Source organism: Adiantum capillus-veneris, chromosome 20 (assembly GCF_014529385.1).
Source record: "Adiantum capillus-veneris isolate H3 chromosome 20, ASM1452938v2, whole genome shotgun sequence".
Classification (NCBI taxonomy): Eukaryota; Viridiplantae; Streptophyta; class Polypodiopsida; order Polypodiales; family Pteridaceae; genus Adiantum; species Adiantum capillus-veneris.
This window is the reverse complement of record NC_140950.1, coordinates 67427235-67443534: the sequence shown is the minus strand read 5'-3', so window position 1 is coordinate 67443534 and position 16300 is coordinate 67427235. Positions and strand designations below refer to the sequence as shown.

General features: G+C 44.8%; 1 protein-coding gene across 1 annotated transcript in view; it reads left to right on the top strand.

Moving 5' to 3' along the window:
* Positions 1–12468, top strand: part of LOC147432659 (protein kinase family protein / protein phosphatase 2C (PP2C) family protein) — a 73140-nt gene extending 60672 nt beyond the window's left edge. Inside the window, exons 4-12 of the mRNA XM_086492507.1 lie at positions 9127–9194; positions 9275–9498; positions 9851–9902; positions 9973–10498; positions 10664–10736; positions 10817–11036; positions 11134–11238; positions 11422–11517; positions 12034–12468. Coding sequence (XP_086348633.1) covers positions 9127–9194; positions 9275–9498; positions 9851–9902; positions 9973–10498; positions 10664–10736; positions 10817–11036; positions 11134–11238; positions 11422–11517; positions 12034–12228 — 1559 coding nt within the window. The 3' untranslated portion in view covers positions 12229–12468. The remainder of the gene's footprint in view (positions 1–9126; positions 9195–9274; positions 9499–9850; positions 9903–9972; positions 10499–10663; positions 10737–10816; positions 11037–11133; positions 11239–11421; positions 11518–12033) is intronic.
* The last annotated feature ends 3832 nt before the right edge of the window (positions 12469–16300 follow it).

Sequence of the window (16300 nt, the reverse complement as noted above, 5' to 3'; positions counted from 1 at the left end):
CATTTTCTACTAGGGAGATGGCAGACTCTGTTTGCCAAAGGAAGACGTCATCACATGAAATTCATGCTCTATGATTTGACAGGAAAAAGGCACACGATTGTTACAGCCACTACCTATTCCAGATAAGCCATGGGAAAGTATTGCTATGGATTTTATCTTTGATCTTCCAAGAACGTCGATAGGGAATGATGGTATATAGACCATTATTTGCAAGTTCTGCAAGCAGGCCCATTTTATTCCTATCAGGAAGAAGATAAAATCTGATTAGATGGCACAATTGTTTATATACAATGTTTGTCAGTGATCGTGATCCTCGTATGATGAGCGTGTTTTGGAGAGGCTTGTTTGAAAACATGAGCACCACGCTCAAGTTTTCCTCCTCATTTCATCCACAAACTGATGGACAATCAGAAGAGGCTAATTCTACTATCTTACATCTCCTGAAATGCTATATGTCAGATTTTAAGGGCAAGTGGGAACAATATCTACCCATGCTTGAGTATGCGTACAACAATACAGTGCATCCGTCAACAAGCAAGGCACCTTTTGAGATTGTTGAGGGTGGCAAAAAGGTTCCTCCCATTTTGCACACGAAGGACAAATTTTTTGAAGCAAATGATAAGTTGAGAATATGGATGAAATGTACAAGAAAATCAAGCTTGCCTTGGAGAAGACTTAGGCAAAGCAGAAAAGGGTTGCTGATCGTTACTGATGTGAATTGTTGTTTTCACTTGGTGATTGGGTATTCTTACGGTTTGAAAAGGCAAGGTTAAAGAAGATGAAGGGCAAGGAAAGGTTATTACCCAACCTCAACATGCGTTACTATGGGCCTTTTCAAGGACTTAACAAGGTCAACGATGTTGCTTATAGGCTGAAATTGCATGATACTTGGAAGATTCATAATGCATTTCACGTGAGTCTTCTAAGACCCTTCGTGGGAGATGTGCCAGAAGATATGCCAGATGAGGATCAACTAGCAGTTGAGGAGCTTCATGAGATCTTGGTACCTGAGTAGATTTTGGCACATAAGGAAAGAAAAGTTAAGGGAAAAGTTGCACTACAATATTTGGTGAAGTTCAGGAACTATCCACCTATGGATGCAAAGTGGATGGAAGAGTGTGAACTGCTAGATTCATCGAATGTACTGCAGCTTTACCTTGAGGCCTTTGGGTTACAACCTACATATGGCCCAACTCAATGTGTTCAAAAGAGGGGTAATAAAGGAGCTAGCACATCAAATGTACATACTGTGCGAGTGCGAGTGCGCGTGTGCGGAAGAGAGAGAGAGAGAGAGAGAGAGAGAGAGAGAGAGAGAGAGAGAGAGAGAGAGAGAGAGAGAGAGAGAGAGAGAGAGAGAGAGAGAGAGAGGGCGATCAGCTCCCCATGACTACCATGAGCAAAAGACCCTCAGTACAATCAGTATGATCTCTATGAGATGAGGTGTGGAAGTGGGTACCCCCTTGGCCCTATAAATAGGTGCCCAAGGGGAGGTAGGGCAAGGCCTAATAAAAATTCTAACGACCCAACAGTAAAATGATATATGAAACTATATGTAGGCACCCGGACAAAAGTGGGCGGCCTGCCCCAAACTCGGGCGGCCCGACCAGGTACAACCTAGACTACGGGTGGCCAGTCCGGAGACATACTAGCCGTACAAGTATGCCCTAGACCTGTGAAGCAACAGAGTGGTGTAAGTCTAACACCCCCTCTCAGCACCTGATGCTAAACAAACTGCGTGATGGCGAAGATGTGAGGCAAATGATGAAGATGTCTACTACGATGTCTGCAACAGTCTAGGGTGTCCCAACCGCCAAGAAATCTCCATGGTGTGATGCCATCACAAGCAGTGTAGCAAACTGCTTTACTCCGTCGATATAGGGTGAAGATACTGCGTGAAGGTTCCAAACTGAGTGTGACAACGAAGTGCCAATAGACCTGCAAGTGTCCTGCCCAATAGGATCTATGGTGTCTCGAGAAAATGGAGAAGCCTAGGAACCGTCATGAGAATGATCGGAAGCCTGTCAATGCATGAACCTGTAACCCAGTGTGGCCAGGTGGCTAAGTTGTGTAAAACTCTAGGAAGGCCAGATGTAGCAATTTTCACCGTAAACGTCCTCAGAAACAAGGAAAGCCAGACTAAACAGTCTGCACCGTAGAAGCTACCGTAAGCTGTAGCATTCACCGAGAGACGGCACGGGCCACCACCGGATGGTGTCCTGTCAGTGGGTAGGGTAATCCAAGATGAGGGGAAAGCCAGACTCAACAGTCTGCGCTGTGAAGGGCCTTTGAGAAGAGGTGTGGTCAGAGCAAGCTATGTGCACCGTAATCATCCTCTATGAAGAAGGGAAGCCAAATTGAGAAGTCTGCGCTATGAAGATCCTCTGAGAAGAGGAAAGGCCAGACCAATCTGTCTGCACCGTCTTGCTTGTATCTCCTGCCTCCAATCCTCTGGTGCGATCAACCAAAACAGAATCCGCGCCAACAAGGCCACCAAACCGCAACTCGGTGTGGCGCTCAATGTGAAAGAGCTAGGAGTGGCCTACTACCCAGGTCGAGGGATAAGTCTGCTGTAAGGTTACCGAGGGTGAGTGTAAGCAACTCTGAAGGTAGCAATCCAAATGATGAGGAGTGTAGAAGAGCAATTGCACTACCGTCCAAGCCAAAAGCTCGGGGTGACTCCAGATGTAGTCGCGGGATGCTTGATCTCTCGCATCTCGCGGGTAAACTCTCCAAGGGAGTCCAAAGCACTGAAGTCCCACTCCAGTTTGTAGATCCAAGCAATGAACATGTCCAAGAAGAGATCCAAGATCCTCTCCCTAAGTCCATGTGGATGCTCCTGTGTAAGCCAGTGATTTGACATGTCGAGGTCAAGTCTGTCCACCCAAGATGGTGGTGTTCTCTCTAGGAAACCACAAGTCACCACCCTCTCTGGAGTGCGCAACCGCCGAATGATGGCTGGAATGAATGGATCTCCCAAGGATCGTACACCCGTAGATGATCAAGCCGATGTAAAAGCTACCGTGTACTGCAAGAGTCACTGAAAGACCCATGGACCACCTCCAAGGGGTGTCCTGTCAGGAGGTAACTTCATCCTCTGTGAAAAAAACAAGCCAAGAGGCTGCTGTCCACCCAAAAACGCAACTGCGAGGTGATGATGCTTATGTTCTTACTACCGGCGGTTCATTAGAAAGTTCGCAGAGGTTGCTTCCCCTTTGCATATCTTGACACAGAAAGGAGTCCCTTTCTCGTGGGGATCCACAGAGGTGACTGCCTTTCAGACTTTGAGAGAGAAATTGACTACGGGACCAGTTTTGAGTTTGCCGGATTTGCAAAAGTCATTCGAAGTATATGTGATGCTTGTGGTCGTAGTCTGGGTGCGGTCTTAATGCAAGAAGGCCATGTCATTGCCTATGAGAGTCATTGCCTATGAGAGTCGATTGTTTTCAAGGCCGGAATTGACAACACAGATTTATGAGAAAGAGCTTTTGGCGGTTATCCATGCTCTTACTCAATGGCAACATTACCTAATCGGAGCCAATTTTACGGTCTTCACTGATCATCAGAGTTTACGCTACTTTTTGTCATAGAAGCAGCTATCGGAAAAGCAGATGCGATGGGCTAACATCTTGTCACAGTTTATTGTCCATGTGCAGGGACAGAAGAACTTGGTGGCAGATGCCGTGTCCCGGAAGCCGTTGGTCTTGGCTATTTCCGCAATTCATCATAGAAGCTTCGAGGACATGGTCGATCAGTACGCCACAGATCGAGATTTTTCAGATGTATTCGGTCGAATACAGAATGGGGAGGGTAGTAGCGATATATTCCGTAGGGGATGGCTACTTGATGAAGAAAACGATGTTGTGCGCTACACAGCCGTAGAGGGAAAAGGTTCTAACCGAATGCCACTGTCCACCATTTACGGGTCACCGCGGCATTGATATCACCTTGAAAGGTGTGGAGCGATACTTCTTTTGGCCGAGACTCAAGAAGGACGTGGACGATTTTGTACCCAGTTGCTTGGTATGCTAGAAGGTCAAGTTTGACAGGCATAAAGCACAGGGATTGTTACATCCTTTACCTATTCCCACCTGCCCCTCAGAAAGTATTGCTATGGATTTCATTTTTGATCTCCCGAAGACACAAAGTGGGCACGATGTTATCTGGACTATTATTGACAGATTTAGCAAGCAAGCTCGTTTCATTTTAGTGAAGAAAACTGTCAAGCCGGATCATTTAGCAATATTGTTCATTACCCAGATATTCAAATTACATGGCATGCCTGAGACAATAGTCTCTATAACAGAGATCCCCGATTCACGACTTTGTTTTGGAAGGCTATTTGGGAGAACATTGGCACACGGTCAGTTCTCGTCATCTTTCCACGCGTAGACTTATGGGCAATTTGAGATTGCAAATTCAGTCGTACGGGATTTATTGAGGTCTTACATTTCGGATCAAAAGACTCAATGGAAAAAGTTTTTCCCTTGGTGGAATTTGCCTATAGTAACACGATCCACTCTTTGATGGGGAAGGCGCCATTTGAGAAGGTGCTACGAAGGTTCCACCCTTCCTAAGCACTAAAGATAAGATTTTTGACCAATTCACGAGGGACTTGGACTTGGTTCGGGAGGCTTTAGAAGAGATCTCAAGAAAGACATAAGAAGGCAGCAGATTGACATGGTCGCGATTTGAAATTAAAGGAGAATGATTGGGTGCTCTTACGTTTTGAGAAGGAACGCCTGAGAAAGAAAAAGGGAAAGGAGCGGCTTTTTTTAAAGCTTAGCATGAGATACTATGGACCTTTCCAGATAAAAGAAAAGATAAATGATGTCTCCTTTTGACTAAAGCTGTCCAATACTTGGAGAATTCACAATGCTTTTCATGTGAGTCTCCTGAAGCCTTTTAAAGGCGATGTGCCTGATATGGGGAGCCAGACGAGCAACCCGAAGTGGAGGAAAGCGAGGAGATACTCGTTCCAGAACAGATATTGGCACATAAAGATAGAAAGATAAAAGGTAAAGCGATAAGACGGTTCTTGGTTGAATTCAAGAACTATCCCACATTGGATGCGAAAGGATGGAAGAGGAGGACTTGGCAGATTGTCAATCTTTACCTTGAAGACTTTGGTTTAGCATAGTCTATTCCAATAGAACCCCTATCTCAGCTTGGGCGGAATTTGGTGCAGCGGGTATTCACAAGAGGGGAGTTACTCTGCTCCTTTGTCAACAGATTGCCCCGATTTTTGATACTAAAGTCACTGATGTCCCTATTGGGTTTCAGGGATACTGTGAGCTGATAGTATTGTGCTGGAATGATTTTAAGATTTGGAATTCCCAATAATATGATACTGATTCGTACTTGACTTGTTTAAGTGCAGGAATTGATAGACGAAATGACTACAGCATTTCGGTCTGATAAATCTTTATAGACATGATTGCACTAATGATTAGTTAATCGGGCATCTGAGAGATCCCAACTGCATCTAGATGCGATTGCTAAATATATTGCCGATTAATCATGGTCTGAGATTGGAATGATTGTTGAATGTGATTTGTCACGTGATGTCCTGTGATGTCAAGTGATGTCCTGTGATGTGACTGTCGATTGGTACATGTGCTAGATGTGTTGTTTCCTAGTGCGTCGGTACTAACACTCAGTGTCTGCTAAGACAGTTTATGGCCTTTGTCTATTTTGTAGGCGTAATCGAGGACGATTACAATGCTTTCAAGAGGGGGGTATGTCACAAATGGGTGACGTGGCAATACCATACAGATTTCTGATTCTCACGCTGACTGTTGTACGGAAATCCCGCTTTTTGCACTGAGTTGCTGACGTGGCAGAACGTACGGAAAAAGCAGCAGGCTGAATTCTACGCAAGCTGATTTTGGCAGTTTTTGAGCCACTTGCTTTATTTTAAGAGCTTTTAAGTGAGAAGCTTTTGGGGCTCTACGTTTGGGCATCCCTTGTAACTTAGTGGGCAGGGCCTCACAACTCAGAGCATCTGGACGCAGAGTCTGAGAGTGAGAACCCTCCCACTGTCTTGTACTTTGAACACAGATTAATACAAAAAGAAATAGTGAAAGGGGCGCCAGTCTTTGGGGCCAATACCTCTTGGCACAGAACTCCGTCGGGCCGTGTCGGATAAATTGTGTATTGTGAACTGTTTTGAAGTGAATCTCTGTTGTGTCGCGGTAGAATCTTGACTTGGAGTGTCCAAGTTTGTTACATAGAGAGAGTCAGTCCCAGAGACAGATTACGGATTTCTTTTCACTAGATATGGGACAGCCAGAGGAGCAGCCATCTCTACAGAGCTCGGCCCACACTCATTCGACCACTACCGGCACTCTCATCGACGAGCACTGGAGCTACGGAGATCCAGACGGCCACGATTGAGGAGAGGGGCTACACAGCATCGACGAAGACTACAACAGAGGATTCGAGCCATACTCTCTCGACATCCAGAGTGCAGATGAGGATGGATTCTAGTAGTAGTATTTTTGTTCTAGTATTTTTATACCTAGACATGGTATCAGATTCACAATTTTGTAACAGTTTGGTCTCATAGGTCATTTGGCCTTTTGAAGACGTTAATATAATATTCCTTTTCATTTCTCTCTCTCTCTCTCTCTCTCTCTCTCTCTCTCTCTCTCTCTCTCTCTCTCTCTCTCTCACATCTTCACACCAGCTGCGGATCGAGACTGGGAGATACAGCAGAGTACCAGCAGAGGCCAGGACATGTCTCCTATGTGACCTGGAGCCTGAGACAGAGTTGCACTACACATGCCATTGCCCCGTCTACTACGAGATACGCGGCCGCTTCCACTGCTTGTTCAGAGAGGGCTTCGGACCACTCTCCAGAGTCATGCGGTACGAGGATCAAAGATGCTTGGGTTTGTTTTTGCTCGAGCTGCGCAGACACAGAGAGAGCCTGATGAGAGGAGAGATCAGCCAATCTCAGAGACAGATCACAGACTTCTTTAGAGCAGACACTGGACACCCGGAGGAGCTGCTACCACAGGAGAGCTCGCCGCCTCACACTGGAGGCACACTGATCGACCGAGCGACTGAGCTAGGGAGATCCAGACGCCCACGACTGCGAAGGACCACACAACATCGACGGAGGTTGCATCAGAGGATTCGGATCACTTTGGCCCAGCATGCACGACGCCCGGTCAGGCTATAAACCATGGAGGAGATTGATGAGATCCGCCAACGACCGACGCTGGATCTTTTGTGATCTGTGATTTAGCTATCCCACCTATCTGCTTAGATCACACCTAGCTGTTTCAGATTCCATAGCATTTTATTCTGCCATTTCTGTTACTCTGACTTTGTATCAGATCCACCACATTGTAACTTTCTGGTGTCATAGGTCATTCTGGCCTTCTGAAGACGTTAATATAACATTTCATTTCATTTCTCTCTCTCGCAAACTCAGCCGCTAGCCTTCCCATATCTCTAGCGTTTCCTCCCACCCCTATTCCAGCCAGCACCGCATCAGCTATTCCTGCCAGGTGCGGGTGCCTATAAAAGCGACCCCCCTCACGGAGAAGGACCAAAAAGGCCTCGGCCTATGCTCGGATCTGGAACGGTCTGTAGAGCTTCACGCTCAAGGAACAAACAATAACAGAATTGAGAGCTTGTCTCTCGGGAGTTTCCCGCACGGGAAGGAATTGACCATCTAGTCCGATGATTTAGAACGGAGGAGGACACTCCGGTTCTTGTGCTTGTAAAAAGATTCTCCCTAATAAAGATTCTCTTTAAGGGGGGGACCAGCCCATCTTCTGGTTTCAAATTCTGTGTTGATCTTCTCACTCGTCTCTTTTGAGTTGAAAGTTTATTTATTTTCAGCTTGTTGATTATTCGTGTGCGCTCCCGTTTATGACCATAGTTGCCATGGAGTTTCGAAACGTTTCGTTTGAAACGAGTTTCAGAAGTTTCTAAACGGTTTCTTATGAGAAAGAAACGTCAAAACAGAAGTTTCGTGGAAAGTAAAGAAATGTACGTAAGTTTAAGTGGTATAAGCTGAGATCTTGGTTTTAAGCATTAGCATATAATTAGACATGAAAAAGAGGGAGAATAGGACTAACTTTCATCATTAGAAGCAAGATAGAAGCTACATTAATGACATTGAGGATTTCATGACCGAAACAAAGAACAAGAGGCTTCAAGGTTTACATGTAACATGAGCCTTGACTTTACCTTTGAAACGTCCAAACTCATACAGAAACGTTTCTGAAACGTTTTGTACGTTTCATGAGTGAAGAAACGCGTTTCTTGGCAACACTGTTTATGACAGCCCTTCAGCGAGTCAACGGGCCGGTTTCATCCGCACTCCAGAGCTGAGTGAGGTAGATATTCTCATTGTTGGGTCATGTATGGCCATGTTGAGGCTCTTTGTGTCTATGGAGTCTCCTGCTGGCCTGTTGTACATTTTCCAGATCCCTAGGGGCCTCTTAAGCCTAATTTCCCCCTTTTTCCTATTTCTTCCTCCGTTTATCCATGTTGTAGGGCTGATCTGGGGGTCAGGCAACCAAGCTGGGGTCCTAAATGTGGGCAGGGAGGTACCTTCTGGGCCCTGAGGCATTTTGACTAGATTAGAAATCGTTTTGATACTTGATGATGCTGAGGTAACCTAGCATGGAAAATGGAAGATATTTACTGTGGGGGAAAAGCAAGGCACCTCTCCACTGGATGACATTTTTATTTAATGGTCTCAAGTACCTCAATTCTCTGATTGTGCATTCCTTAAAATTTCTTTTATGTTGCAACTATGGGACATGAAAGACCCTACATTGTCTTCATCAGAGAAACTGAAATGACACTCTTAATTCTGTGATTGATTGGAAGCTATAAAAAAGACACTTCAGGGTGGCCTCCCTTGGCCTTCATTTTCTATCACAGGTTCAAAAAAAGGAGGAATTCGTCTTCATTTTTCTGGTTGTCATTATACTTATTACAATTTGTCAATATGACGGTGTTTGTAAGATTTGCAGTTTGTGTGAGATTGTAGTTTTTAGGTTCTCAATTTTATTCAAAACTCATCATATGTCGTGCATTTCTGTAAAAAGACAGGTTTTTTGTATTTCTATTGACATAGTATATATGATTGAATCATTTCTGCAGCTAATGCTTTAGGCTATCTTCACAAGTTAGGAATCCTTCATAGAGATGTCAAGCCTGCCAATATCTTTGTAAGTTAGTTTCGTTTAAAGCTACGTGATTTTTGTTTTGCTACTAAACATAAACTGATGCAAACGACATTGTCTGGTAGCTGGACTCTGAGATGAATGCATATTTAGGAGACTTCGGATTGGCGATGCTTGAGAAGGATCTTCAAGGGACTAATTTGCAGAGCTGGAAATCTACAGGAAAACCAACCGGTGGGTTTTATAAAAAGAACATGGTGGGAACTCTCCTCTATATGGCTCCTGAGGTGCTCAGAAAACAAGTTCAGACAGAGAAGTCTGATGTCTATGGTTTTGCAGTTACCATAAAGTAAGGGAATCAACCAATTTGTCTATGTTTGAAAGATATATATATTTGTTGCACTTCACACACTGGTCTTTTACAAGAACTTTATCAAGCAGTCCACAAATGGCTCATGAGTCATGAACAGTTCACCTAGTCTTAATGTGTGTCTATCCATAGCTGCGGTGCTTCTGTGATCCTTCAGCGTTGATTTCCTTGTGACAAATCTTGCATTGCCTACACCACAAAGAAAGTTTAGAACGTACAAGGAGTAAGAAAAATGTCTAGCAGATGCTGGAAGGCAAAGAAGTCAAAGCTTTAGCTGGAAGAAGTAATTTTTGTGATAGGCTAACTTCTGGTGAAATATATATGAATGCAGTGAACTTGCGACAGGTGTGTTACCCTACACTGACCGGAGGACAGAAGCTCAGGTAGGGCTTTTCTCTCTATTTACTTTGCACATGGGGAAGGTGCTGACTGTACATGTACATGTTCTAACAGGCCCACACTGTACTTGAAATGAACTATACAGAACAACAGCTGACAGTGGCAATTACCTCGGGGTTGCGGCCTGTTCTTGCAGATGCTCAATGGGGGATACCATCTAGTTTATCATCTTTGATCGAGCGTTGTTGGAACGATGATCCAAAGTTGCGACCATCATTTCATGATATTCTGGAAGAGCTGCATCGAATTTGCACTGATTTAAACATGGGAAGAATCAGAGATGTTAAAAAAGTGACACACGACTCTAATACCGTTTCTGCGAACTTGGGTGTGCAGTTGCAGAATGATGATTCACATTGGCCCAGAAAAGCTGGACCTAATACAAAAGATTCTGTTTTAAGTTGGGGCCCAAGCTGGTGCAAACGTTCTGTTGACAAGACAGCTTGTACGCCTACAATATCCTCAGGATTTTTCGCTGCCCGTGGTGGCAGGGACACAATGGAAGATAGTTGTTTCCTTTTACCGCAAGTGGGAGGAGCAACAAACATATCTCTATTTGGTGTTCTAGATGGCCATCGAGGTGATGTTTTTGAATATACTAGATCTACCTTTAGGTCAACCTTAGGTCTATCATTAGCCAAACAATTATTCGAACAAAGAGCATTACACCTACACATCAATTTGAGTCTCTTTATGCTGTAGAACAAGCTAGCTTTACCCAACGTCTTTTTTATCTTCGTTTCAGGACCTGAGGCTGCAGAGTATGCTACTCATGCCATTCCAAACCATTTAATTGCTAGAGCAGACATGGGATGCAGGTACATGTGGACCCAAATTACATCCGTTATACTACGGTTTGACAGAGAGTCATTTTATTGCCTCAAAATTTCTTTTGCAGCCCCTTAGAGGCTCTCTCAGCAGCCTTCACGGACACTGATTCTGCCTTCCGACATGAACTTGATCTTCAAAGGCAAAGAAGCAAGGGTCAGGTGAAGAATTGGCATCCAGGGTGTACAGCTGCGGTTGTTTTACTTGTGAATAATTTGCTTCTCGTAGCCAATGCCGGTGATTGCAGGACAATTTTATGTAGAGATGGACAAGCAACGGCTCTTAGCAAGGTATGGAAACAGTAAAATTTGTCTTGTTCTGTGTCATTGCCTCGTATAACAAGAGGATGAAATTGTAAAGAGTCTTATTATCTTCCAAACATTGAAGGATCATACAGCCAGCTGCTGCACTGAAAGAGATCGGGTTACGAGTTTGGGAGGTCAAGTAACATGGCAGGTAGACACTTGGCGTGTTGGTACTGCGGCTCTTCAGGTGTATATCCCATTTTCCCTTTCATTTTTGAGAACAACTCTCTTTTTCCCCTAGTTTTGCTGCTCCTGTCAATTACAGAGCATGTTGATATCTGTTTGTTTCAGTTGCTTGTAATAAGCATCAAGTTAGAGTATACACCGATATTTCTAGTGAAAATTGTATCACTGTGCTCGTGTTTTGAAGGTGACTCGATCAATTGGAGATGATGACCTGAAGCCTGCGGTGACTGCTGAGCCAGAAGTTACGGAACTTATCCTCACAGAAAATGATGAGTTTCTGGTAGGACAATTTGCAACTTAGTTTTTTTGTGTTAAAACGGTTGTGGATTGTCAGATCAATTCCCTAAATAAATGAATAATCTCAAGTGCATGATCTGTAGCCTGACATAAACATTAATTGAAATTGTGCATAATCATGAAAGTGTTTTCACATCTTTACAAGGTAGGTTTTATACCTAAGGTTTCACATGCAATGTCTACAATAGAGTCTGAGTATGCGGCAGCATCTTTGGAAGCCTGTGAATTAGGTTGGCTTTGTCAAGGGCTTACAGATATTGGCCTTTCTCCATCCTCTAGTACTCCTCTCAGATGCGACCACCAAAAGCACAACTAGCCTCACCAAAGACCATATCCAACATAGTAAATTCAAGCATATTGCAGTCCCGGACGCCCTACAAAAGAGAAGGCTATTTATAAGCTCTAAACTTCCAAGTATATGCTATGTGGTATGCTTTAGTAGATGCAAATGACAAAAATGTTTGTTAAGAATAATCATTTATGGTGTGCTTATTGTCAGATCATAGCCAGTGATGGACTCTGGGACAAAATAAGCAATGAGGAAGCTGTTTCTTTTGTCAAAGACACCGTCAAGGAACCAACCATGTCCTCCAAGCGTTTAGCAACTGAAGCGGTAGAACGTGGCAGCACTGACAACATCACAGTAATCATAGTCTTTCTAAAACATGTCTCCACATTGGAGCGTGTGTTTTAATTTAAATTTATATTGTCTTGGGCTGATATTCGTGGTTATTTATTTATTCTATGATTAGCTTGTGTATGGATTCTATTGTACCAAAGGTCTACCATTAGCGTATTTTTCATTGGCTAAAATTGCAAAATCCCAGCTAGATTCCAAGCTTACCTCGAAGAAAACTGCCAAATTTCGAATGTCTCGGTGTAAAACCTGCACACTCATGAAAATTTGACCTTAAGAATAGGAGATTTCAAAGTGTCCCCTTTCTTTTTCTGGTTTTAAACAAGGTGAAGGCTCACGTTGGCATTCTAAAACAATAAAATGAGAATGAAGTCAAGTAAGGCTGTGAAATGAAGGGATCTTTTGAATATCAAATGTATGCCTAACTCTCTTTTTCTCTAAGGCTTGTTTTAGAAAGCCAAAACTATTTAGGTGAGCCATGCTAATTGCATTGTCTTGCATGCCCAATGGCGATTATGACCCATGGCATGTGGTTTTGTTTGTTTGTGTGTGTGTGTGTGTGTGTGTGTGTGTGTGAGAGAGAGAGAGAGAGGGGGTGAGAGAGCGAACCTGTGCCCTGCGCCTGCTCGCGTACTTCTGCCCTGCGTCTGCTCTGTCTGCTCGCGAAGTGCTGTCCTGCGCTTACGTTGCCTGCGCGCGCCTCAGCGCCTGCAAGTGCCAGGTCTCCTGTGTGAGCCCACTGCTCTGTGGCAGAACAGCAGCGCGAGGTGCCTTGTAGCAGGTCGTTTTGCGAGTCACGATACTGTGGCAAAGGGTGCGTGCGTGCGTGGCCCTCAGCTTTGGCAGCCTTCAGTGAGCATGATTCTAGCTGCTGGGTGCCGTTTGGTCTTTCTGTACATATTAAGTGTGACGTTCTGTGCCTCAGCTCGTACAAAAATTTGTCAGCACTTGCAGTGTGACATGTACACAAGTGAGGAAAGGACAATTTGGGTTGATGTAAGACTGTTGTGGTTTCAGGTGCAACCTCAAGCAATTTCTGTATAGAGTCTCGCAGTTTTTTGCAGTGTTTTTCTACACCTCGGTTTTCTTGGGCGAGGTCTTGTTGATATATGTTCGACACTCTGTGTGTGTTTAAGCGTCGGAAAGCAATGGAACCTACTTCGGAGGCCGCTTCAGAGATTAAAGCTTGCCTATACGAGGATTTTGAGGAGGCTCGGCAAGCCTGGAATGGTCAAGCGTCTGCTCTTGAGGTGTGCATTCGCGTGCAGGACCTTACGGACCCAGTTGCGCAGTATGCTATGAATGCAGTTATCATGTTTTTCCCGAGGAAAATGCCTACTGCACAAGATGTCGGACATGGTCGATTTTCTTCTTAAACGTCAAGCTGTCCGTGGCGTTTACTTCGGGGCATGTGGATTTTATGAAGTTTTGCTCGCAGATACAGAAGCCAGAAATCTTTTGCTTGAGATGTCTCCTCTCTTTTTTAATACGCAGATGATGCATGTTCTACCGTGAGCACTCACTAAAGATTATCAAAGTCTTATTCATCACAAATGCCCGGTGTGGGTGGAAATTGTTGATTTCCCTTGCACGTGGAGACATTTCTTGCCGTTGTTGGCCGTGCAGCTTGGTAAGGTGATTTTGCCCCCCAAAATTGGATGCAAATACTGCATTCTTTGGGACATTGACAAACAAACCCCTGAAGGAATTATGGTTGATTTAGGAGATCCATGGGTGGGCAAGCGCCCCTTTAAACTTAAATTGGGTAAATTTGCGAATTCTTTCTTTCGATGTGGCAAATTCGGTCATATGCAATCTGAATGTTCGGAGCCAGTCTTGCAAACCCCTCTTTCGGTTGTTCCTTCATCCAATTCTATCTCTGCAAGTAAACCTACAGGTGAAGTTAAGCAGGATTGCTAAGGTGGTTCCGAATGTGGAAAAAGGGAAAGACAAGGCACGACAACTCATTGATTCTGGGAATGGGACTACTGCGAAAGGCAAAAATGTTGGGCCTACTAATGTTAACTCATGGGTGGTGCCGAAAAAGTTAGTGAAGATTCATACCCCACTCTCTTCTCGTAATTATGTTCCTCCTGTTAATGTCAACAAGAATGTTGTAGCAGGCTACAGTGTCACTTTCACAGGACATACAGTTAGTACAGTTTGGTCTTGTCTGGTTCACACTAGACGGACTCGCTGGGCAGTGACACGTGGTAGGGATACGGTGGTCTAGTGGACATCGTGGCCAGGTCACCACCACCGCTCAGTGGAGATAGACTTAGATGCTGACATTTATGAGCCGTTGGTGGCTCTTTATGGTTGTACATATGAGTAGTAGCGGTTGGGTCATGACTCATCTTCTTCACGTCGTCGTCTAGAGTAGCGAGTCTATACCCACAGCACGGCTATTCATCCCTGCACATCTGAGCCTCGACACCCCCATTGTACCCGTGAGTTCTGGGTTGGAGCTGAGTGTGCTGCCAGGCCAGAGTCTGTATCGGTTCTTTGAGATAGTCGAGTCCATATGTTCTGGTCTGGTCTGCTGTTGTGTCTCTGTGTTGATCAGCTGTTGTCTATTTTTCCTTGTTTTCATTCTATTTAGTGAGATGTCACGCACATTGCACTGAGTAGCACCCACTGTAGAGAGCACGACACACTATCCGCGCTACAGTTGCTCTCATTTTTGGCACGCCCAGTGGGACCTCAACTGAAGTCTCACTCTCTGTTGAGGTGCAAATCGAGGAGCTACCTGGGTTTCCACCCTAGACAGCTTACTCTAGCTGACCTAGTCTCTCGCCCTTCTGGTCTGGTCCTCTCTCGCCCTCGTCCAACCAAGTCCTCGTCCCTGGTCCAGCTAGGTGGTCTAGTCGCTTGCCCTAGTCCTGGACCAGGTGGTCTAGTCACTTGTCCTGGTCTAGAGAGTCTAGACCTGTGACTCTCTAGACCTGTGTTTATTCAGCCAGTTAAAGGCCTTCTTGCCCAAAGTTTGGTTGGGTTTGTGGTCACTACATGACACATACAAGGCGGTCATTTGAGCATCGAAGCGCACTACTGAGTCCTTTGAAGCACTACAACAGAAGACGTAGTAGAAGTCCACCAACCTCATCACCCATACCTCCACATACGGCATTATCCATTCCTCCATCCAGTTCTACATCTTCCAGGTCACCTTCCCCCGTGAAGCTCTCTCCCATTTTGTTACAGCAAGCTATTGAGCAACGGGCTCCTGAGCAAGCGGCCATGGAGGCGTTCGCCAAGGTAAACATCAAGTTTCCTACTTTCAAGGGACTCTCCTCAGAAGATGCACACGACCATGCAAGGAGGTTTGTATCTCTATGTAGAGGTCGTGGTCTTAACAAGGAAGATGCTTATTTGGTGTTGTTTCCATCAACCTTAGATGGTTTAGCAAACAAGTGGTACAGTCAGTTTGCAGAGAATCACTTTGAACTTGGGCAGCTTTAAGACAACAGTTATGTGCAGCATTCAGGCCAGGTGACTTCCAGAAAAGGTTTTGGATGAGTTGGCCAACATGGTGCTCCAGCCAGAGGAGACTTTTGCAGAACTTATGACTAAAACCAAGTCTCTGGTTGCCAAGCTTCCTCAGCAACCAGGGGAATTTATGGTCAAGAAGTGGGTAGAGAAAGCTCTTCCAAAGACTTCTCAGCAAAAACTGAGAGAGAATCTCCGACCTGATGCCACCTTGGAGGAGTTTGTTGTGGCTGCTACTAGGATTGAGGGGGCAAGGAAGCTGTTTACCGACTCTTCTCAGGTAGAGACTGCCTCTGTACTTATGGAGAGACCATCTGACCCTTTGACTTCTTTACGTAGGGAACTTGAAGCCCTAAAACTACAATGCTCTCTTCAAGAGGAGAAATCAATCTCTCTTAGACAGGAGAAGCCTCCACATCACGAGGCTTTGGATCAAATCAAGAGAGAGATAGAAGAGCTTCGGTCTCAGCAGGAGACTAAGGCTATGGTATGGTGCAGCTCGTGTCACTCTCCAGGACATCCTCCACAGGACTGTCCCCTTCGGGCTTATTGCCACTTCTGCGAAAAGTCTGGGCATGAACACAAGGATTGCTACTATATCAAGGGATTGCGGAAAATACAACAAAGTCTAGGTCCTTCT